The sequence below is a fragment of the Notechis scutatus genome, chromosome 1, assembly GCF_049901735.1.
Source record: "Notechis scutatus isolate UNSWTSFEM ecotype Mainland chromosome 1, rNotScu1.2, whole genome shotgun sequence".
Taxonomy (NCBI): Eukaryota; Metazoa; Chordata; class Lepidosauria; order Squamata; family Elapidae; genus Notechis; species Notechis scutatus.
The window spans coordinates 234,149,842-234,175,288 of NC_142009.1; the positions used below are offsets into that span (position 1 = coordinate 234,149,842).

The 25,447-nt window shown below is 39.6% G+C and overlaps 1 protein-coding gene across 1 annotated transcript in view; it reads right to left on the bottom strand.

Moving 5' to 3' along the window:
* ANO9 (anoctamin 9) overlaps positions 1-24,989 on the bottom strand; it is a 60,570-nt gene extending 35,581 nt beyond the window's left edge. Inside the window, exons 1-5 of the mRNA XM_026668163.2 lie at positions 24,689-24,989; positions 15,993-16,046; positions 1,756-1,872; positions 1,301-1,452; positions 287-339 (exon numbers count right to left, since the gene is read on the bottom strand). Coding sequence (XP_026523948.2) covers positions 287-339; positions 1,301-1,452; positions 1,756-1,872; positions 15,993-16,046; positions 24,689-24,694 — 382 coding nt within the window. The 5' untranslated portion in view covers positions 24,695-24,989. The remainder of the gene's footprint in view (positions 1-286; positions 340-1,300; positions 1,453-1,755; positions 1,873-15,992; positions 16,047-24,688) is intronic.
* Positions 24,990-25,447: the final 458 nt, after the last annotated feature.

Sequence of the window (25,447 nt, forward strand, 5' to 3'; positions counted from 1 at the left end):
ATTTGACCCTAAGAGCATCCGATTGCTTTGTCTGAAGTAACATTACTAAAAAAACAAAACACTTTTTTCAGTTCATCACATCATTACTACTCATCAGAAAGCTGGGTCAGCTTGCAGGGATGGTTACATGGACTAAAGGATGAAGCCTCCCCATAGTGGGGTGGTTCTCTGGATGAATAATAACACTGACGATCACAGCTGCATTTGTGAAAAGGACACTGCAAAGTGAAAATAAAATACAAATTTTGCACTATTTACACTAATACAGGGAAAGAGCTTTTCATACCTTTGGTATTTGGAATTTCTGTGTTTTGCAGGATAAAACTCACAATACGTATCCTAAAACATACAAGAGCCGAAAAACAGCAATGCTAGTATAAACTGTTCAGAAGCAGGAATAAATACAACTGTTGTTATCCATGATAGCAATGTATTTCTTCCTAGTATGGAGCTGTTAAGGCATATAGCTTTGTATCCTTGAACTCTTTTAACTTTTAATCCCTAACTGTGATCCTACTTTATCCTGCTAGTGCCATGAAGAGAAACAAGAGCAAATAGATCCATTTCTGAAAATTAGGAAAAGGAAGTAGCAGCTCATCAGGAGCATTGCCAGTGAAGAAGCTGTAAAGATTGAACTCACTACTTTAGCCCTTCGTTGAAGCTTTTGGTTTGGTTGGTTTGCTTTGTTTTGTTTTTTAAAAAAGCATCCAGTTCGTTCCCTGTATTCTACACCAGAGGTCCCCAACTATTCTGAACCGGGCCACACAAGGGGCGGGGAGCACGTGTGTGTGTGCAGTTCTACTTGCATGAGTGGCGGATGGGTGGTTGCACTTGCAAAGCTCCACTTGCAGGCATGTGACCTCACTTGTGCAAATGGAGCTGCATGCACGTGTGCCTGCTACTCACACAAAAGCATCCCGTCCCCGTCCTGTCCCCTCTCCCCCGCTGGTCCACCAAGCCGGACAGGTCAGGGACCACTGGTTCTATAGCTGCTCAGTAGTTTCCATGTACTATCTAGTAAGCCAAAGGCCTTAACAAAAATCTCTCTCTTAGTTAAAATTATCTTTAAATGAATAGAGTTGATATCTCCGCAGTTTTGAAATGGCTTAGAAAGTCACTCCCAACTGATCCTCATCCCTCAACTACAATTAGAAGTTTTCGGTTAAAGCAATATTCTCTGTGCCAATCCAAGCATTTTCTTCAAAACAATTTCCCCATTAATTTATGACCTCATGACTTATGAATCACATGGAAGTTAGATATATAAATGGATGGATGGATGGATGGATGGATACCTTACCTTGTTGAATTGATTGGTGACTGTTGGTAATCTAATTGCTGTGGAAACAGATGCCCCCATTCATTACCAGGTTTGTTCAGAAGCCACTGGTATTTTCGAAAGATTCCACTTGGTGCATGAACTCCATAAAAGAGCTTTTGGTCCCTAATTGTCTAAGAATTTGATAGAAAAATAAATTATAAGACATCGGTCTACTCTAGGAGAAGCCTCAATTCTCATACTCATGAATTGGTGCATTATGATCATGCTTGAGAAAAGGCCAGTTAGACAGATCTCACATCTACTCTATCAAAGCATGAGCTTTGGTGTTGTCAGACTGAGCTGCCTGACATCAGCTCCAATCTTGAGCAAGGAAAGCTGTGGGCCTCTTGTAGACAAGAGCTTCAAACCAGCAAGCCAGCTCGATATCCACAATGTGGTGTCCACTTTGGGGAGGGAAGAGATGTCAGTCTTACCTTGATAATGAATCCTTTCCTGTGCAGTTCTTCCAGAAACTTCTTTTTCTTGCAATCCTTATCACTGTCCCTCCTGTGATCATCACAAACTAGGACAAAGTCCCATTGCTGAGGAAACTGGTCAGAGAAAAACAATCAACTAGTTGAAAATCAGTAACAAGCTTTCCTTGTCTCACAGAAGGAAACAACAACAATAATATATATACTAAACTAGTATGCCAACCAACCTGCAGGGACTTACTATGTATGTATAATATATTATGCATATATTACATATATATAATAAATAGATAAGTCCCTCCGGGACTTCCTAAATTTTATTAAATAAATAAATTCATTTTTAAATAACAATGGAAAGCATCTTCCCTCTAGAATTCAGTCTCCAATATACTTTCCTAATACTTTTGTTTTGTATTTCTGACCACATGATTCCACTCATCAATTCCACATATAAAAAAATCTACAACTCATTTTCTTTCCAAAGGTCATGTTTATTCATTGTCACATCATACAAAGTATGGTTTGTCTTCATCACTCCTTGATGAACAAAGCTAACAGAAACCTGGTGATCTGCACTTCCAAACAGTAAGGCAAAAACAAATTGCAGTTCCAAATTATGGTTTATCACCTGAAAAGAAAGCATGAATTATTCACTACCCCTATTCAGATATCATCCTAGGACAATGGCCCCCAACCTTTTGGACAGTGGTGGGATTCAATTTTTTTTACTACCGGTTCTGTGGGCGTGGTTTGGTGGGCGTGGTGTGGTGTGGTGTGGCTTGGTGGGCTTGGCTTGGCTTGGTGGGCGTGGCAGGGGAAGGATACTGTAAAATCTCCACTCCCGCCCCATCCCGCTTACTTGCTTTCCAGCTCCATTCTCCTGTGCAGGGCAACAAAAGAAGACCCAGCCGATCAGCTGGGACTTTGAGACAGAGAATAGATGGGGGGTGGGGCAAGTCAGAGATGGTATTTGCTGGTTCTCCAAACTCCTCAAGATTTCCGCTACCGGTTCTCCAGAACTGGTCACAACCTGCTGAATACCACCTCTGCTTTTGGGTACCAGGGACTGGTTCTGTGAAGAGAGGTTTTTCTGCAGACCAGAGGGAGCGTGGTTTGCATGCTGCCTGCATTATGTGGATAGGGCTTTGCTTGTTTGCACAGCATGGTTTCTAGCATGCCATAGCCATATGCCGTTCCACGGACCTGGGTTTGGGAACCCCTGTCCTAGGATAGAGCTGGGATGGTTGAATTTCCCCACCCCAATTTTTGCCAGTCCCCTCTTTTGCCTTTTTTTTTAACCAAAAAGATGGAAAGGATGAAGAAAAATGAAATAGGTTCTTTCAGAATAATGAATGCAGTAAGATAAGATAATCCTATATTCCTATTCTTTATTTTGCCCCCCCCCCCATATCCTGTATTAGGATATGATTATAGAAAGCACATTAAGGGAATAACAAAGTTACTACTAAAACTCTTGTGTCTGTAACTTTTAACTGAGTAAAACAATGCACCATAAGGCAACAATTTTTCAACCGTGGTGCCTCAAATGGCTTAACTTACACAATACATCCAAAATGATGTCCTTGGGACTGACATTTGACAAACTTGTGATTCCTTCAGTGCCTGGAAGCTCAGTAGACTGGTCCTACCCTAGTCCTCTGAAAGTCAGAGAGACCAGCCCTTCTTTTGGCTCCTGCTGATCAGGTAGACAGAATAACCAAGGGCAAAAAAGCAGAGAGGATGGGAACAACTGCCAACTTTCTGCTGACTTGATTATGGCTGATTGCCCTCCAGCAGCCAGTGGTGGGACTAGTCTACTCAGCCTCCAGGGGGTTAGGGTGGGACCACTGGCTGTTGGAGGAGATCAGTCATAATCAAGTCAGCAGAAAATGGAAATTGCTCTACTTCTACTACTTTTTTGCCCTTGGTTATTCTGCTTCTTTGTTTAGGTAAGGAAATATCTCTGAAATGATAACCCAACATTTTACAGGCTTATCCTTGCCCATTCTCTCCTTGCAAATCATCTTTACTTCTATAAGTTTCATACACTTATTCGACAGAAACAAATTCTTCCCCAGTTATTTCTCCCCCCTTTTTTATTTTATTTATTCATTCCTTTGAGCAGGCCACATACTATTCACAACTTTTCTATTAGCATTTCCACCTTTTAAAAAACTGTTCTGTCTATTTTCCTATCTGTGGTAAACATTCTACTAAATTCTTGCCCAAACATCTATTTTATTTATTTGCAATTTATTTATAAGTTCAAATCATTCGTTCCTTTTTCTTACCAACACAACTACTTTGATCTTTAATTTATTAATTTCCAAATTCATAGCTCTCATCATATTATACATTTGAGCTAATATTTGCTGAAAAGCATTTGAATTCTTAGCCAACTTCTTTACACAAAAGTATCCCTAATCAATTTATGTACCTCTGATGTCACAAGTATTTCCTATACCTTGATCCACAAATATATTATGCAATCAAGGGAACAGCACACATCCTTGTCTTATTCGCTACTCACTGAGGAATAATTCACTCAGCATTCCCCTTATTCACATGAAAGTTTTTCTTCCTTGTTGTATTATTTTTATCACATTCAGGAACCAATATTTGGTTCCATATTTGCATGAAACATTCTGTGACTTATAAACCGTCCACCATAGATTTTCTCAAAATCCTGGAATGTGTGAAAGAACATTTTTTGCACATTTCTCAATGCCAGCTAAGGAGCAAAATTCCAATCTGTTTACCCACTACCTAGCATAAAGCTCATAATTTTTGCTCATTGTCACTTTTCATGGCTTTTGGATCAGAAGTCCTCCAATATCTTTCCAAATTAACTCTTGCAAACTTTCATTCATTCTGTGTCAAGGAACAATAGCAGCATTTTTCCAATCTTCAGCCACAGAATGCAGCATTTGCCAATATTAAACAAGTCGCACAGCTGCTTCACAAGCAAACCACATCCATATTTATAACATTTCTTCCATTATGCTTACACTCTTAACCATTTTCAGCATTCTCAGAGCATTTATGGTTTCTTTTTCAAGTTTTTTTTTCTTTGTGGTATTTGTTTTAATTCTAATTTTTGATGTATTGGCCAGAAGACTGGCTAGGTACTGAAACCTGGTGTGAAGAAGCCAATGTCCACACAGGATAAGGAAAGACAAACCTCTTTAGGTCTGTACAGAAGCAAAAGAGAAAGGAGCACACCAGAAATCAGGCTGAGTTATTTTTATACAATTTACCACAGAAAACAAAAATAAAAGAATTGCCAATTTGTTACAAAATTACATGTTAGTCACACATGTGCACAAGGCAAAGCCATCCCATAATATTCTATTAATTAGTTAATCCTACTTCATTATCATATAAGTTGACTACCTCTGGGTGTATTTATTTTACTATGCTAATGATAAACTTTGCTTATCTCCAGACCTTGTCCGAATGCCTCTAACCACAGCTTAAAATAAATATCACATCACCTCCCAGTAACAGGTTCACTTGCAAAGTATCTCAGCTGAGTGTCAAAGCTACAACATGCCAGCTAGTTTATATAGGAGACATCTGAAGTCAACCTATGGAATGTTTGTGGTCGACTCCTCTAGCTCTTTTGTTGATGGAATGGAGTGGAATGGAGTGGAGTGGAATAGAGTAGAGTAGAATTCTTTATTGGCCAAGTGTGATTGGACACACAAGGAATTTCCAACCCAGGCAGAGCCGGCACAAACAAAGAACGGACGCACCACCACAAACAGCAAGGCGGGGGGAGGGGCGCGGGGGGCGGCCGCCGGCGCGCCCGGGCCCGGGGCCCCCCCCCTCCACCCGCCCCCCCCCCCCCAGCCAGGGGGCAGGGAGGGACCCTGGGCCGCGCCACGCCCCCCCCCGCCACCCCCCCCCCCCCCCCCCCCCCCCCCCCCCCTTCCCACTTGTAATTGTAGGACTGTAACTTTGTCACTTGTATCCTTACAATTTATATTGACTGTTTCCTAGTATGATTTGATTGTTGATTGTACCCTATGACTATCATTAAGTGTTGTCCGTTATGATTCTTGATTCTTAACGAATGTATGTTTTCTGTATGTATACTGACAGTATTTACACCAAGACAAATTCCTTGTGTGTCCAATCACACTTGGCCAATAAAAGTATTCTATTCTATTCTATTCTATTCTATTCTATTCTGTGTTTATTTGATGGGATAATTTTCCCTATTCAGTTTTGTTTGGAAGGAAAAAGGTTAATCTCTGTTTCTGAAAAGAAACTGGGTTGAGAAATCTGGATAGTTCCTGTGTCTATTTGTTCTAGTAATTGGTTTAACAAGCAACAACTACTGTTGTGATTTAATTATTAGTATTGTGTTTGAATTTTTTCCTGCCTCATGGTTTCTTTTTCTATCTGGGGAGGGGGTCTTCCTTCATTGCTTTAGTGGTATCTGGCACTGTCCTTTTGGGGTGTACTTCCAAGAGGCAGGATGCCAGCTTGGCACTGATTTTTTTTACTGCATTTCTGGGGGGCATGTGACCTTTCCTTAAATCTGGATGATTTCCTTAGGATATCTTGTGAGGTGAGTGAGACCAGCTGGTATCTTTAATTGGTGCAAATGGATCTAAGAATTGTTTTTCCTGGGTGTGCTCTTTCTGGAGAGCTTAAATGACCTCTCTGCTAAAGGGTTTCACTTTATGAGCAAGAGTTGGCTGCTGATAGTTATCATTGCATTTTAACTATTTTAATTCCTCAAGGTGCTCTGGCACCCTGCCTGATTTGTAAGTCTGGCTTGCAGGTATTTTTAATCTAATGATTGGTATTTAGGGCAGCTTTTTGCAAGCAAAGAAGCTTTTTGTATTTTTGTACAGGTAATCCTTGACTTACAACAGTTCATTTAGTGACCAAAGTTACAATAGCACTGAAAAAAGTGACTCATGACCGTTTTTCACACTTATGACTTGCAGCATCCCCACTGTCATGAGAGGCCAGGTGAGGATAAGCGCCCTTCAATGTGAGTGATGTCGAGTTGGCCATGCTCACCCAGTCACATGACCACCAAACCACACCTACCAACTAAGCCATAGCCACATAACCAATTGTTAAAAGGTTTGAATCCCACCCCTGATGTGAGGGGTTAGAATAAATGTTACCTTTAGTTGGCAAAGGCACAAATCCCTATGGCTAAGGTTAATTCACAGCTTACAAAAGCCTTTAATTACTTATTAATAAGCAAATAAGCTACCAGACCCTCAAACTGGAAGGTGTCTTAGCTTTTAGTAAAACTAGGCAAATTTCCACTTACCCCACTGACATACTGTTATCATTCCCACAGAAATCTATAAACTACCTATCCTGCATTCCCTTAACTTGTAGCTTCATCTCAAGACATTTCATTACTTTTTTTAATTTATAGTTCAATTTATTCAGAAGAAGCTTCCGGTTTAGTTTTCTTCCTACTTCCAGGACATTTATTTTTTATCAAAATCACTTGGCATTTTTCTGCCTTTTTTTAATCTTAATAATTCTTGCTCTCTTTGACCACGTATTATGCTACAATAAAATATTTTCCCTTCACTTGAAATGGGAAGGCTTTATCTAGAATGTCAGCATGCTACCCAGAGGACAAACGGTGACCTATACAATAACTCCCAAACGTCAGAGCAAGATGTCCTTCTGCCTTGCCCTGGGCCATTCCATTTTCACCAATCAAGGAAGAAAAAGGAGACACAGGGCCTGAATTACTGAGGAGCTTATTGCTGACTTTTGATCTTTTGATCTTGGTGAATCTGCTTTTGACTAAGCCTCAAGGAAAGGAAGAAGCACTATGATTTAAAACATGTTAAAGCAGATTGAATTAGCAAACATAATGACTGTCTCACTAAATTATACTTTAATAAACATAAGGTGTATTTAAATATTTCCCTAAATTGGAAATTTCATCTCTCTGTTCCAAGACAATGACAAATTACTCCATGGCTTAGCATGATGCAGGAATGTAGCCAATGAGATCTAGTTACAAGAGTTTTTTTGCTCATATTTTGCTGCAGAAAATCCATATTTGCCTACACTCAACATGAAGACTGTCCTGAATTCAAGATATTTAGCATATGTGCCAGTTTAATGCTTCTTTGGAAAACTTCTTCAAACCATTTCTTCAAAAATATACAAATATACTTCAATATTTCTTCAAAAACATACAGTACATTCTTATGTGACTTATTGACAATCTGAAGGACTATGGATTTTTATTTTTGCATTTCTGTAAAGAAAGAACCCAATATGTTCCAGCCACAATCCATATTGTTGTTGCTTTCTACAGTTTTAAGATTTTTTTAAACAGTTTTTATTCCTCTAACTTCTACTTTCTCATATTATTTGTATCTATTCAGCTTATTAAACACTTCTGTTTATTCTTTATTAAATTATTTGTAGCTATTTTCTTCCTCTTTTTAAATTGGGATTTATATAGCATAATATTCCCTTCTGTTTCCCTTCATTATATTGCTAGAATTATTTACGTTATTAACAAAATTTACATTGATTATGAATTTTCATTTTGAAAGAAATGAAAACAGTTCTCTGTTTTCTAATCTTTGAAGCTTTTATACAGTGGTTATTTTTCTTGTCTCTAATACACAAGTATGAATGCAACCAAAGAGCACTCTCTATAATCAGAAGGAGTAGTTTGGAATCAGCCAAGACCTGAGATTTCCAAACTCAAAATAAATAAATAAAGTTTATCAATCAAACAATAACTTTTCAGGTGGAATATGAAAAAGCCCTGTGAAAATTCAGCACACTAAGTAGCCACAGAATGATGACCAATACAAGGAAGAAACCTTTAAAAAAGTGAAAGGACAATTGAATTATTCTACAAGAAGGTAATATCTAATCAAACAATTTGAATACACATATCCATAACTGATTACATTTTATATAATCAAAATATCTAATACCTCAATACAATATGCATTCTCATTCAAATCCTAAAGAGTTTCCATGGAATAACTCTCAAAGGAGGATGACTTTTAAATAAGTCTGATTCTGATGTCAGAAAAGTCATTTCTATCTGCAGTTTCTCACCCTTGAGATATTTTCATTTCTCCCAAATATGTATATTGCTGGTCTCCCAATCTGAAGCATTTATCAAAGATTTCGAACTGTCACCTTAGCTATTCTTTTTTCTTTCCTATTCTGCAGCTGCAAAATATTTTTAAATGCATTTCCTTTATTAAATCTCTTCACTTTTTTTTTCTTCAAAAGAGACTGCTAGAAATGTCCCTGGAGGGCCATACATTTTCTCCGAAACCAGTTTGTTAAAATAATCCATCCTTCCCAGTCTTGTTTCACTGTATTGCTACATTTCTTCCTTCACATGAGGAAACCTAGCTATTTTCAGAAAGACAATGAATGTTCTAAGCCAGTGCTTCCCAAACTTTTTCAATCCACTGCCCCCTTGGTGCTACAAACTCATCCTCAGTGCCCCCCACCCAGGATTGGGATTCAAATTTCTGTGGGCGTGGCCTAATTTGAGGGTGTGGCTTGCTGGTCATGTGACTGGATGGGCATGGCTTGCTGGTCATGTGACTGGGTGGGCGTGGCTTGCTGGTCACATTACCGGGTAGGTGTGGTTTGGTCATCATGTGACTGGGTGGGCGTGGCCAGGTGACTGGCAAACCAAATACAAGTGGTCCTCACTTAATGGCCGGTTGTTTAGCAAGTGTTCTAATTTACGACTGGCCTCCCCAGAGCTACTTGACCTGTTTTTGGAGTTTTGACAGCCATTCACACACATACACACACACTCCCTTCCAACCCTGCTGGAGCAGGTCATTGGACTAGAATCAGCAAAGCATCTCTGATTAGATTCTAGTAGTGAATAGAATCTAATCAGAGATGCTTTGCCAATTCGTGTTGATTTTTATTTGTATTTCTTTATTTTATGTTGCTGAATTGCATTGACATGTGTGTCCCTACTTGTGCACAACCCAGAAGATTTTGTGATTGTTTGCAGCAAAAATTATTGACCTCTGGCTTTGCTCTACTTTTCAAATGTGCTGCCACTGCCGCATTCTAGGTGCCGGCCCCGCAGGTCCATCCCATTGAGGGGGATGCACTGCACTGGAGGGACCTGCCAAAGCAAGTCCAAGCAGAGCAGTGCACCAAGTCAATGGGGTGAGCCAGAGAGAGGGAAAGAGAGACAGAGAAAAGAATGAGAGAGAGAAAGAAAGGAAGAAAAGAAAGAGAAAAGGGAAAGAAAAAAGGGACAGTGCCACCACTGCCGCATTCGAGGCACCGGCTCCAGAGCAGTACAACAGCCGGCGCCTCGAACGCCCCCCTACTGCCTCTTAGCACCCTTCTGCCGGCCCCCTTGGGGACGCTAAGAGGTGGCAGGGGGGCATTCGAGGCGCCGGCCCTGCAGGTTCACCCATTGACTGTTGCACTGCTCCAGAGCCGGCACCTCGAATGCCCCCCTGCCGTCTCTTAGCGCCCCTCTGCCGGCCCCCTTGCGGATGCTAAGAGGTGGTGGGGGGCACGTTGAATGCGGCCACGGCGGCACGTAACGTGCCACCGCTGCTGCATTTGAGGCACCGGCTCCGGAATAGTGCAACAGCTGGCGCCTTGAACACCCTCCTACCGCCTCTTAGCACCCTTCTGCCGCCCCCCTTGGGGGCACTAAGAGGTGGCAGGGGGGCGTTCAAGGTGCTGGCTCCGGAGCAGTGCAACAGTCAATGAGTGACCCTGTGGGGCCGGCACCTCAAATGCCCCCCTGCCACCTCTTAGTGTCCCCAAGGGGGGCGGCAGAGAGGCGCTAAGAGGCAGCAGGGGGGCGTTCGAGGCGCCGGCTCCGGAGCAGTGCAACAGTCAATGGGTGACCCTGCGGGGACGGCACCTTGAATGCCCCCCTGCCGCCTCTTAGCGCCCCCTGCTGGCCCCCTTGCCTCTTAGTGCCCTCCTAAGGCATCCCACCGCCCCCCAGGGGGCGGTACCGCTCACTTTGGGAGCCACTGTTCTAAACAACCAAGTAAAGTTGTACCCCAACAGTGAGCCTTACATTCCTCCCATTCACTAAGAATTCTTACTGGGGAGGGCATTTAGGAGAGGGGAAAGCCAAAACTTGTAAAATGGTGGGTAGAATAACACTCAAGCATATATAAAAGATGCAAACGTCCTTTGTGCCCCTTCCATTTTGCAGAATTTGAACCCCTGTCTGCACTCCTAACAATTAGTTCCTCTTTTTCAATGCAAAATAAAATATCAATGCAACATAAGAATGTCAAATAAACTGAGCCAGCATGACTGTTCAAAATGTTTAATGAAACATTGAATAGATTAATTGAACCTATGCAAGTTCCGCTCATACCATTTTTTATTCAAACAGCCAATACATAGATATCCCTGAGGAAATGATAAACATTCTGATACTTTGTTTTATTTTTAAAAAACACCAAAAATAATAATTCTTACTTCAAAACAAATTGACTTCTTTGACAATGATGCTATATTTATTGAAACAGAACATTCAGTGTACCAGTGGATTTTCTTGTTTATCAAAAAAAAAAAAAAGCTCTCGTTCTGATAGAAGATGAACCGCTAAAGAAGAAATGAAAGTATTATGGATGATATACAGCATTCAGAGATCTGGGAATTGCACATAAGAGTGACTGACAGCTAATTGTTTTTGCCAAAAAAATGTAATATAATTCTCGCTACATAGATTTCTGTGTAAATTGTCAAAAAAGTTAATATTCTCTTGATTTTTATAAGAATTAGTGTGTTCAGGTATTATCAACTATTGTCACTGTATATAAGTAATTAAAAAAAATCTTTGTAGAATTAAAATTTCCTTTATTTGATGTCAAAATACTCTTTGGGGAAAGGTTAGATTTTTTACATTGATGCTGATTTTTTTTCAGCCAGTTTTAAAGACCATAAGGAGTTTCAAGCTAAAAAGTAAACATTCCCTGGAGCCAAGCTTGATTCCTGCTGACAACTACATTTGCGTAATTTTCATAGCAACAGTTTAAAAATGGTTTGCCAATTTCTTTAAAACAGAAAATGATTATTTTAATGAGTATCTTGACACTTAGAAAGTTTATGATGTGAGGGTTATTTAGGAATTTTTTTTAAAAAATGAAAAATTGGGGAAGTATTTTTTATTTGTTTCCCTTGAATCATAGTATCTTGAGCAAATTTTCTTTGGAAGAAATAAATGAATTTGAATTTTTAAAAAGGAATTCCAAAGGATGCAGTGATAAATCTAGATGAAACTGAAAACTATTTGAGGAAGTCTTGGTGCTAGCAATCAAATGCATTGCATGGATATTGGGATTTTTTCCTCAATATCTTAAGGGAGTTTTCTTGGTAAGGAAAAAATGGAAACCAAATAACAGTATGTTCCAGCTGGAAGATAATATATCAGTGCCCCATAAAATTATGTGAGTGATTCTGGACATCTATCCAATGTCAATGGTATTGTAAAAATAGCCCATAAATTGATTCTTTAATCTTCTTTAATCAAGATATTTATACAGGACAGACAACATCCAGTGAGAAACTTTAATTTCAATATAGCAGAAACTTAAGAAGAATTAGTCACTGCCTTAAGCTATGACTATCGTGATTTCTGACTGCATTGACACCTATCTTTAAAAGATGGAATGTACAACCATTCAAGGTCCAGGTAAAGATGGTGTTCAGACTGCTGCAGAATTCCAAGTTCTCTAACCCAATTGTTGTAGCAGACAATAATGTCTGAACATACTAACCATTAACAAATCCAGATGGATTCTCTTGGCTCTGTATCTTTTTATTCTTTTCCACCCAACAGACCTTTGGAAATAAATTATGTAAAGGTGATCCAAACTCTGATGATCTTTAGCTTTCCCAAACAGGGACAAAATCAAACCAAAACCATTGAGAGTGGGGGTGGGGAGATGGCAAAACAAAGAAAGAATTTGAAATTATATCTGATCAGGCCTGTGTCTTCAGAGAAAAAAAAATCTTGAAAAATGCCTTTGTGCATCCGTATGGGAGAGGCAGTTGCAGTGGTCTAGAACAGGGGTCGCCAACCTTTTGGACCTCAGAGACCACCAAACTCATAATTTTAAATCCCACTAACCGGTTCTGTAGGCGTGACCTAATTTGTGGGTGTGGTTTGGTAGTCATGTGACTGGCTGGGCATGGCTTGTATGTAAATATTATAAATATATAAATATTGAATTTTTTATTTAAAAAAAGAGCAATTTTTACCCAAAATCAGGCAAAGCAGGCAGGCAGATTGAGTTTCTCACAGAATCATTCAGTGATCTATCTATCTGCCATCGGCTAGCTCAGTCTTTCAAATTTGCTTGCCGTGAGTCTGCACTGAATAATAGAAGCTTCAGTCCTAAGGGAGGTTCGGCTGTTCGGCAAAGCCGAAGATCTAAAGACGAGCTGGAAAGCAAGAAATCCAACCATTTCCTGCTTCCTAGCTAATCTAAATCGCCCGGCACAGCAGAACAAATGATGGTCAGAAAAAGGAAAATTAGCAATTTAGCAGGCAAGTTTGCCGGGTAAGAAGTAAGTGGGCAGGGGAGGGTTCCAGTGGGCCATGTGGGCTGTGCAGCCTTGTGTTTCTGTGCAGCCTGGATTAATTTGCTTTGGGGAGGGTGCTCTGGGGGTGAGATTTCTCTGCGACCCACCAAAATTTTCTCATGGCCCACCAGTGGGCCGCGGCCCACCAGTTGGCGACCGCTGGTCTAGAATGTTGGCTATTGCTCCATTCTAGGGCCCCAAACCTTGACTCTTCTATTCACATGTCCCAAAGTGGAGCATAGGCAATCTGCTCTGTGCTTCCCATCACACACAAATATATGGCCTGAGGTAGTAAATTTACTGTAAATGGTTGGATGCAATTTGATTGTGCCATGTATCAAGATATTTGCACTTCCTGTAGTTGTGTACATTTTATATATGTTTTGTAAGTTAAATGCTGGGATTTCTGTTGTTTATTATCTGCCGTGTAACTTTCATTGTATGATATGTGTGAGAGTGTTGTGTACATTCTACCTGGAATATCTTCTCTTGTCTGCTGCCCTTGAAAGAGAAAGGGTGAGGAAAATTGATTCCTTCTGCTAGGGTTCATTTGTATAGGGCAGAAGCTCCTTCTATTTCTGTGTGTTTATATCACCCTTCATTTGATCTCATGATGGTCTGTTTGCCCCAATTGGGCTGCACTTGTGCATGTGCATCTCTAAGTATATATAAAATTCCCCTGTGCCAATCAGAGAGGTTTCTATCCTGTCCCTGAACAGCCACTTCAGGCAATACAGACTCCACACTGTTCTACTTCTGACAGAAGGCTGACACTTCATGAGGCCAGCATAGTTTTGCTTTCTAGAAGGAGTATGCCAGCTTGGTACCTTGTGTAATCTTTCAGGGAAAAGAGCCACACCTGGGAAAGTAGAAACTGAGATTAGGTCAGAGTGCCTTGGCTCTGGTTGAGTTGCCTTACTACCGTAGTAGCCCTCAGGAGAAACTATTGCTAGGAGCACAATAGACTTTGCATTCTGGCAAAGGAGAAGGATGTGCAGTTTCCTCATTTTGCTGGCAATTCTCAAGAAGGCATGACTTACATTTTGAGAATTCATAGTTGAGGAGAGGTTTGTCTAGTAAGCCCTATGAAGATAAATTGTGATGCAACCATCAAGTTATTCTATAGTGTATGAGTCTGGGTTGAATAAGATGTTAATCTTTTTAAAAGATGGAATTTCGACCAAGTCAGTGCATTCAGATCCCTCTGACACTTTGCCTACTAACCCTAGCATTAACAAATCTAATTTATACTTGCTTCTTTCCATTTCCTACATATTTTACTTACAAGGTTAGGTTTAACAACCCTCCCATAACCTGAAGCAGCTCCTGGATAAAATTGATGACTATAATCTGAGAATGTGCCAAAAAATCTGGTCATACAGGTAGAAAGGGAATCTGAACCAGCATTTTGTAGAATTTGTTGCACATAAGAGAGCTGAAGATTCTTCAGATCTACATTAAAGAATTCCCCATGAATACCATCATTCACTGAATAGCATAAATTATGTTTAATGCTGCAAACTGCCTTGCCTGGGATTGTGGAAAGGAACAATTATGATTGCAAATGTTAAGAAACAAGTCCAAATAATTTGCATGATAAATTCAACCAAATGCTGCCATTTGAAAGTATTGTCCCTCAGATGGTGACTCTTGGAGTCCCTTGCAGGGAATTGAATTAAATGACACAGGCATTCTTATTGATAATTTCTATTCAGTTTAAGAACTGGAGCATCTATGAAATAAATGAAGCCAAAATAATTGCATTGGAAAATTTTGGATTGATCCTTATCATAACTACAACTTTTTAAAAGTGAAATCTGAGATACATACAATCTCCAGTCCAGTCACTCTCTCAGGTTTCTTGTTTGGGGGGATAACGTTGTGGTTTGCCGGCAGCAGGTGCGGATGGCTGAGGTCTTGGAGAACGAGGATTTAGATGAGGGGTCTGCATGTGATGCAGGGATGGGGCCAGAACCATCAGGGAGTGGAATGCTGCCATTGGAGATTGTGGAGGCTGGCAGCAGTGATGAAGAGGTCCCTGAGGAGCCTGTGCCAAGTGCGCGTGCGCACAGGGCTTCTCGAAGGAAAGAGCAGCTGCAGCAGCACAGGCGACTCGGGAGTAAGGCTGCAAGTTTATGGCCCTCCCTTAAGAGATAAAAGCCAGCTGAGAAACCAGAGTTCTTTGCAGGAAGCAAAGAAGTTTTTGCACTCAAGCCTTGTGGATGTTTGGAATATCTTGCATGGTGTTTGGAGACTCTTTGTGTTTGAAATATTTCTTAGTAACTTTATCTAGTGTTCTTGGCAGTCTTGCATAACCTTGGCAATGCTCATTCTTATCAGAGACAATTAGTTTGAAACAGCCTTTTAACCGTGAAGGAACGGATTTTGTAAAGAATCATTAAAAGATTTTGCTGTTACCCCTGTTTCGTGTTTGTTTCCTTGGAACAAGGTTTGGGTCGGAACAAACAGGAGGAGACAGGTGTGTTGAATATATTTGCCACCTTGAATTATTTGTGATAATAATAAAGGCAGGATATGAATAAATAAATATACAGATAAATAATTAAATCTCTGTTTAAGATTAAAATAAAAATGTTCCTTAGATCCACTTTTAAAACTACTTTTAAAGGCTTCTAAAACAAAGTAGCAGATCTATAACTTACTGGCATCAGTCCTTCATAGTCTTCCAAAGGGAATGGCGTCAGTAGAATTTCATCCTAGAGAAAAAGATGGCAATGATGAAAAATGTTTTTCTTTTATACTATCCATGTTTTGATATGCAAAACTGCCAACCAACATTGCCCACTTTCCCCCCCAATTTTTTTTATTCCTAGGTATTTTAATTTGTCTTGGCTGAGTCTTATTAAGCAGATATCATTGGTTTCATCTCAATGGCCTGATCTACATATTGCACTCAAACTTTTAGTTTCATATAATGCACGATACCATAAATCTTGATTTACAACCACAGCACTAACCTACAAGATCTAGACCAAATAAACCATATTGTGTGTGATATAAAAACTCAGTCTACTGTATTTAACCGCATAAGAAAGATCTGCTTGCTAAAGGGAGAACCCTTGTAATAAAAAACAAAAAACAAAGAAGCAGTCACAACAAAAGTTTTGCAAATAACAACAATAATGTGAAATGTTGGGCTGGGTAAAGTATAATAAGCGTCTTCCAGAGGAAATTTGTTTTCAAAACATTGAATGTTATTTGAAAGTGACATCATCCTGCACTATTACCCTACTTTTACAGTGTTTCAAAAACAAATTATTTTATCACATGGGATATGAAAGAAATATGTATACCCACAACCTGAACATAACCTCTTTTAAATCACCCTCAATTGTATGCAGCAACAATAAGGCAAAATGCATTTTAAGGAAGAAAAGATATCAACAAAAAATTAAATCATTTTATATTTATATTTTATATTGACAATTATAACTTGATGTATTGCTTGGCCCCAAAATGGGATCATCATGTATTATTAGTATCTGAACTACACTGGTTTTAAAATCACAAGATGATAAATGTTATTTAAATGGATGATGTTATATTCATTATCACATATAAATAAATTTATTATCAATATATTATAAAACTTTTTGTAATGAAATGGGGAAAAAAATGTATCCAGTTTAATAGAACTGATTCTTGGAAACATTTCTACAAGGGCTTTGGCAGCCTAGATCCCATTTTATAGAAGTAGTTCTACAGCTAGAGCACATCCTCATGAAAACTTTCAAAATCTTAAGAAAAACATAGCAAGTCTAGTTTAGGAAGATTTGGAAGCAGAAAGTAGTAGCAGAAAGGCTACTACTAAGGTTATTAGTAACAGTTCTGAACAGCAAAAATTTAAGATTACTAGATCGCACCAAACTTGATTGCAGGAAATACGACTTTAGCAACAGAGTGGTCAATGTCTGGAATACTCTACCTAACTCTGTGGTTTCTTCCCCAAACCCCAAAAACTTTAACCTTAGACTGTCTGCTATTGACCTCACCCCTTTCCTAAGAGGTCTGTAGGGAGCGTGCATAAGCGCACCAACGTGCCTACCGTCCCTGTCCTATTGTTTCTTTTATATATATTTTTATTTTTCTTATATGTATCCATATGTATCCATATATCATAACTATGTTTTTACTTATACCTATTATCTTGTAAGCAATTGACAAAAATAAATAAAAAATAAAAATAAATAAATAAAAATAAATAGATCTTAGCAAACAAGTATGGTTTATTGTTGTCTACTTTTGTTAGAATCTGTGCAGCCCAATCACCATTTCAGTATAATTTCAAACAGATTGTATTGAACCTTCTCTCATCCAGCATTCTTTCATTGTAATGAGATTAGAACTCTCAAAATTGCCAGACAGTGTAGCCAATGGCTAAGCTTTCGTAGCTGTTGTTTTGCTACATACTGGATTCACATATCCTGCTGACTGTAGTGCAGTTTGAGCTTATTACATGAACTTCAGTTGTGAGTAAAGTTGAGTTCTGTAAGCCTTGATGTAGGGCAATGTGGGAAGCTACCAACAGTCTTAAAATAATGTTTTATATATTTTTCTTATTTAGAGACTGTGTTGTGATCATCACTTTGTTATAAAACATCTTTGAAATATCACTTTCCCTTTGAGAGGACCAGGTCCTCTGGTTTGCAATTTATTATTTTGGGGGCAGATATACAACTGAGCAGAAAGTACGAAGCAAAAGGCAGGCCATACCTTTTCCAAGATAACAATGGCATTTTGGAACATCAAAAAAGCATTCATAAAATTCTCTGGGAAGCGACATGAAATGTATTGGATTAAAATATGTTACATTATAAATCCTATTACATAAATTGGAAGCTATGAATATAATCTCCAGCATATGGCAAATGACACATCACTCTGTTTTAGCATTTATTTTGGCCAGAATGCCACAAGGGCAACTAATTCCACTTTTATCCCAAGCACACTCAAAATTTTCTATGCATGCTAGGATCTCTTATGTAGAGACTTCCTTCTAAGCCAACATCCCACGGCATGCAATCCACTACCTAGGAAAAATATGTTCTCCCAATCAGAACCACATTCTACAGTTTTACCTTCAAGAAGCCCAAAAGATCTTTGAGACACTACCAAATGACTACAGATTTGTCCTTCAGCTTTGCCCATCTCCAGCGTTAACTAATGCTGGATGATCTTGAGCCTCATTCAAGCCAGTTTGCCAATAGATTACATAAAGACTAGGAATGCCCCTCTTGATAGGCTCATCTCTGGTTGCTTATAGAGCAGTTTCAGCTTATTGTCAGCAAGTGGTTCCCCTCTATATTACTTGGTGTTGGGACATTTGCCTTTTTTCTTCTAGGATGAATAGAAATAGGATGCAACAGAAATTATTTCTGAGAAAGTGACTCATTTCTTGTATAGTGCACATTTAAAAAAAACAGAATATATTAATTTGCATTGACATTGCTTTGATCAAGTATATAATAAGTACTTATAAACTCTATTCATACAAAAAAAAGATAGTGGAAATGACAGAAGTGGGAACCAATCTACTGAATACCAAGCAAAATCAGCAAGCATGAAATTCTGCCCACCTATTAGTATGGGGAAACAGGAAAAGAATGGGGGAATAGAATAGGGTGGAATGTAATAAAATAAAAAAAATTCTGGGAGAAAAACCACTATGATATGAACTATGAATAAGAGTACTTCAGACAAGAACATTTTGAAAAGATGACTTTTGTATGATTAATAGCAAACTGCTTCTCTGTATAACTCCTTGTGTAAGCAAAATTGCATCATTCACACTGAAGAATGAGATGTTATAAGGCTTGAATTTCTCTTGAGGATCGCAGAATAATCATATTTAGGGGAGAAACACTCAATTGGTGGAAAATACACAGGAAAAATCCCAAAATAGGCCAGTTGACACATGAAGATGCTCCTACAGGAGAAACACAGAAAACTGTTCAGGGATGAGTGGTTGAGTGTACATCTTGCACTAAATGATTATTTACTTAACCATCACAAAGTACTATATAATCATAATTACCTAATTTCTCACAAGAACCAAGATGCCACCCCCCAAAAAAAAAAACCTCACACACATTTTACAGCTTAGGACTCTGGGGAAGAGTGGGATACCATAATAGAAAATGAGATTAGAAGAACTTTCTTCAGCAACTCATTGCTATAGGATTCTCCTCCATATTTCAGAAGAATGACATGCTGGCCTAGAGAACCATAATTGCTGTTATTATTATTATTGTATTAGTCTTTATGAATCTACTGATATATATGTATTTTGTATGCTAATAAGTTCAGTTCACTATTGACTTATTTAGTTGGATAATATTGCTGTGTCCCAATACATGCGCTAGCTTTAATAAACTTTTGATTTATGAAACTTAGGGGGACTATACTCCACTACACTTTGTAAGGGGAACACTGCAGCAAACAATGAATAATACAGCCACTGTATAGTTAAAATCTCAAGATAGATATTCTCTACCAAGCTGGCTGTGAGTAGGTGTCTCTAAATAAATAACTCCATTTAATTATCATCAGCACTGTGACCTGTGGTTAGAGAAACAAGTATGGTTAATTATATTTAAACTAATTACTACAATCAAGATAGAAGATATTATTGTAGTATCGGCTTTTACTATGGTAGTATTGTGAATTCAGAGGAAATGTTGCTTTGGGAATGGCTGTTTCTTATGCAATTATCAAGTTTGACAGCCCTGCCAAAGATGCTGTTTCTGATACTTTTGGTGAGAGGTGCTGTGGCACTGAGGATCTTCAAAAGATACAGCTGAATTGCATTCAACCTTACTTTGGACATCTAATCCATTTCAACATTTAAATAATCATCTAATCCATTTTTACACTCAGGTACCAGATGTAGAGAATCCTGGGAACCTGCAATGTACACAAGACTAAGAAGATTAAAAATTGGAGAGAAAAACCTGATACTGGAAAAAGTCACTGTCTAGCAACGAAGCATCAAAATCAATGGGGAACCAGGTTCACTTAACAACTGTCTTATGTAACAACTGCAGTGATTCACTTAACAACTGTGGCAAGAAAGGTTGTAAAATGGGGCAAAACTTACTTAATAAACGTCTCACTTAACAACATAAATTTGGGGCTCAGTTGTGGTCATAAAACAAGGACTACCTGTATTTAATTTTAATCCCATTTCCTACTATGCTCTTTGACTTTCAGTGTTGAAGCTTGCAGATCATTTGCATTTTCAGCTATCAGAGTAATTTTATCAGCATCAGACAGGTTATTCCTGTTTTTTTCTCCAATGTTAAAATCACATTCTTTATATTCATCCAGCTCCCCCTCCCTTACATTCAGAATATGAATATAATAAAAAGGGAGAGAGTATACAGCCTCGTCTCACTCCTTTACTGACCAGGAGCCAGTCTGTTTCCTGTATTGGGTGCGGGTTTTGCATGAGGCAATTTGATATTCTGTGTTTCCCATTTTCCTAAGAACATTCCACAGCTGAGCATAATTAACATAAGCAAAGACCTTTCTATAATCTATTAAATACATACAGACTTCTTTAAGATATTATTTGGCTTTCTCAATTATTCAGCAAGCATATGATTCAATATTTTGCCTACTTTGTCTCTAAAGTGCAAAATATAGTAGGCGTTTTAGTTGCCTGGAGTTTTTACTTGCCACTGTTCATCAGTTTCCATTAATAATTGTATTTTAAAAGGTTACTTTATGAATCATCATCACCTTGAAAACTTTTCGTCATTTCAGCTTTATCATTTGAACCCAATTTCTATTCAAGGCTAAATATATTTCTTCTGTCTGTGACTGAAGGGACCAAGATCTGCTAAAATGTGTTAAATTAATTGAGATTCAAAATACAGTCCAAAGCTTATATGCAGGATAGATCTATTTTTAACAATCAAAATGAGAAAGTTATGAGAAGGTGGCTCAAAGATGGTTCAAATAATATAAAGAGAAACTGAAAATGGAAAGGGCACACTACTTTTTTATTATGCTGTTCTATAAATCACCTGTAATTTGATCAGGCATAATCTGATTTACAATCCATCCTGTAGATAAACTGTAAAATAGCTGAGTCAATATTTATCCTTTGCATTTTAGCATTTTTACCCTGGGTGTTAGCATATTACAGGAAGCAATCTGTTATAATTTATAATCCATGGAGGAGAGCAGTTCAACATCCACATAAGCCTCTAAACAAGCAAAATGTGATGACCCGTAGTCTCTCAAAATAACCCAAACCCCAAAACACGTATTAAAGTCCGGTAAGGCCTTCAACTTAACTTCACTGTTTTATTAGGCACAGTTTAAAGTCACAAAAGTAGATAATGAGGCGAACAGAAAACCAAAACAAACTGCATTGATGAGAGTTCTGAAGCAAGCCAAGATAACTAATTATCAACTCCAGGAAAATAACCGAGAAAAGTCCATGGGAAGAACGCCAGCAAAGATAAACCTCTTTCAAGGTAAACACTAATTGACTCCAGCAATTCTAACTACGCAGTTGCAAACTTATATACATATAAGTAGCTCCTACCTGCAAGCCACGAGGAGGATCATGGTAATCTCCTCTAGAGTAGACCTCGCTTTTCCCTGATCCTCTCCTCCCTGTGTGACCTAGGATGGATAGGGTATGGGCCTGGATCCTCCTCTGACTGCTCAGCCGGCCTCTGCCCTTCCTTCTCCACCACCTCTGGAGCCACACTCCCACTCCCTGTTGGCTATTCCTCCTCTTCCTCAGTGTCAGACTCCACCAGGGGCATGACACAAAACAAAACCAAAAGAAAATCATAAATCATGGTCACATGACCATAGAATGCCTTGACGGGTCATAAAGCTGACGTGCCCAACATGTGGTTATGGGACTGCAGGGCAGCACAACCATTTATGATGGCCAGAGATGGTTTATGGGTTCTAAAGCACCTGTTCTCTGGCAATAGTAACTTCAAATTATTGTAAAGACAACGAGCCATTAAAGCAAGGAGTACCTGTTGCTGTTTAACTTTGTTGCCATTTATTGAGCACCTGGACTTTTGCAGTGCAGATATGGTAGCCACATTGCTATTGAGAAGGGCATACAATTTATGATTTATGATCTTGTGAACCCAGTCATTTTGTTCTATTCCACAAACTATGTTCCAAATTATGCTGTCAGCGTTCCAGCAAACCTCCATTCCAATTAATAACTCCGAGACGGACATATCTCAAAGGTACTTTTATTTGGATGTGTAAACAGATGTGTAAACAGACTCTAATTTGGGGGGTTTACCTGATACACTGGCCTAAAAACTGATCATACTGACTGATTATCTGGACTCTCTGCTGAAACATAATTAGGTTTGTGTATGATGCAAATACATCCAGCATCTCTTCCAACAATTACTACTAGAAAACCCTTTTGGCCACTTAAGGTAATATATCAGTTCTGTGGCTGTATTGGAGTTTAGGCTTGCAAAGGAGCTATAAAATATTGATCAAAGCAGGTCGAGTTAGATCCAATCAAGTTGCTTATTGGTGAGTTGTTGTCTTCCTAGAGACCTGAGAGCCCTAAGTGGTCTTATTTCCCCTGCAAATTGACTTTGTTGCTTAAAGGGGACATTGCCTGCCACCACATCTGTTTACAGATGTGTAAACTGGCACATCTGTGGAATCCCTAATCTGAAAGTTTTCGGGCTTCTTTCAATATTCAAACTACAAATCCACCCCCCACTTGGCCGTCATCACATCACATGGCCCAATCACAATCTGTCCTAAAGTCAGATTATTATTTCATTCTGCGCCATACTCAATGACCTTGAACTAACAAAAGAATTTTTTTTGTCTACTTAGAGCTACTCAATTAAAAAACCCCTTCTCCCACTTTCTCAGGCTTGTGGCAGCGTGGGAGCATCAACTCTCAAAATGACTTCCAAAGCTGATATATGCCTTAGTATGTTGCATAAATACAATGCTATTTGGTTTCCAATGCTTCTAACAGAAAGATGATTCGGAGAAAATGCAATACTACTCAGACTGGGTTTTGTACACTGATTTCTAGTTATATAAACTTCGGGTTTATTTTCAACCTGCTCCTGCAGCTCTGTATCAAATAAGGATTAGATAACCCAGAATAGAGAGACAGCTTTAGCCTCAGGAACCTGCCTCTGATGTAAACCATCAACTTAGCCTAAAGCGGTATGAAACTTGGGAAACTTTAATTGCATGAGTGGATAAGATAACCATCTTTAAGTTCCCGGGTATCAACAGTCACCTTCCCTGAAATCAGGATAGTTAGCTAATCAAATAGCGAAACTAATCAACTTTTGTAACACTCACCAAACTCTGAGGAAACATGTGCAAGACTGGGCTGCACAGCTCTTCAATTCAAGTGAAATCTAGCCTCTGTAAACTATGATTGCATTTGTCTTTAAAAACATAATTAATAGTTTTTCTCCAAGGAATGATCAATCAATTTTAAATTATAAACCAACTGTATCTTTCCATAAAATCCTATCAAATTTTCTATAAAATTTTCCGGTTGTAATATGAAACCTAAGCAAAAAAAATTCTAAGAAAAAGTGAAATATTTATCATATTTTCAGCCATAACCAGAATATGAATGTTGGGGAGGGGGCGTTTCCAACAGTGCAAACGTTTCACTCTATTTATTTTTTCTTCTTTCTCAGAGATTGCCTATAAACGAGCCCTTGCAGTTTTCTTGGCAAGATTTTTAATTTCATGGTCACATTTTCCGTCTTCTTCTTCTATCTTGAGGCTGAAATAAAGTGCCCCCAGCGTGATGCCTTAACCCCCTACTCCAAACCGGCTCTTGCAAAGTCTGCTTACATATACTCAGAAAAGAAAGTCTTGGAAAATGTGTAACGGATTCGATCCGACGCAAAGGAAGACCGAAAAAACCTCGACAAACGCGTCTGCTCTCCGATGTAATTCGGTTCAGCGGGATTTATTAGAGAGGGCGTCGCTTAATTCCCGGTCTCGCAGGTGCCCCCTGGCACGCAACAATCGAAAGATATCTGGAGGTGCACCTGAAAGGGCGGGACGCAGTTCACTTTAGCTGCGGGAGTTCATTATTGATCTCATTCACCACTTCCCTCAGCGCCAAAACGTTCCACAAAAGTCACAACTCGCTTGTGGTTCGGCCCCGCGCACCGCCCCGCTTCGAACTTGTGCGGTCCCCTGCTGGGCCCCGATCCACAGAGGGAGCGAAGGGACCACAACTCGCCCGGGGTAGCGGGAGTCTCCGAAGTGGGCTCGGCTACTTAGGGCTGCCCCTCCGGCTACCTTTGCGCGCCCACTCGACCTGCAAGTTCTGCCCTCTTACCGGCATGGTGGCGGGAGATCTCCGACGCTGCTCTCGCGCAACAGGCCCCGGAGGCGAGCGAGCGCTCCTGGCTTCGGATCTACGACTCCCTCGGTCGCTGACCGAGCTTTAGGAGCTGTGCCGGAGGGACGCCCTCCGCCACATGCTGCTTTTGGGACGTCCTTTCAGGCTCCCGGGTCCCTACTTCCAATTCCAGCCTGAGTGCTCCAGGCGGCCGGACTTCCGCGTGTGACTGTTTGGCTGCGATGCGCCTCCCGACAACAGAACCACCACCTGCCGCTGTTGCCTCAGGCAGAGAGAGAGAGAGAGACAGAGAAAGAGACTTGCCCTAAACTTCCCGCCCTGCCAGATATAACCGGGATACGAAAAAGTAGCCGGGCAGGGGCGGGGAGAGCCAAGCTCAGAGTCTTGTTCAGAGATGAGTAGGCGCCCCGCGCTTCCCTTTGTTACTATAGCACGAGCGTTTTCTTCCCGAAAGTGTAATAAGATACTTTATTGGCCAAGTGTGATTGGACACACAAGGAATTTGTCTTGGTGTAAATACTCTCAGTATACATAAAGAAAAGGTACATTCGTTAAGAATCAAGAGTCATAAGGTACAACACTTAATGATAGTGTTGAAAGGTGTCAAAATGCCTTTCTTTCGAGGATTCGATTTTCCCGCTGGGAGGATAGGGACAACTGCTTGAAAGCTGCATCTTTTTATTTTTCAGGAAGGCAGAGAACAGGGAGAAGTCTGCGTTCCTAGGCTAGCTAGCT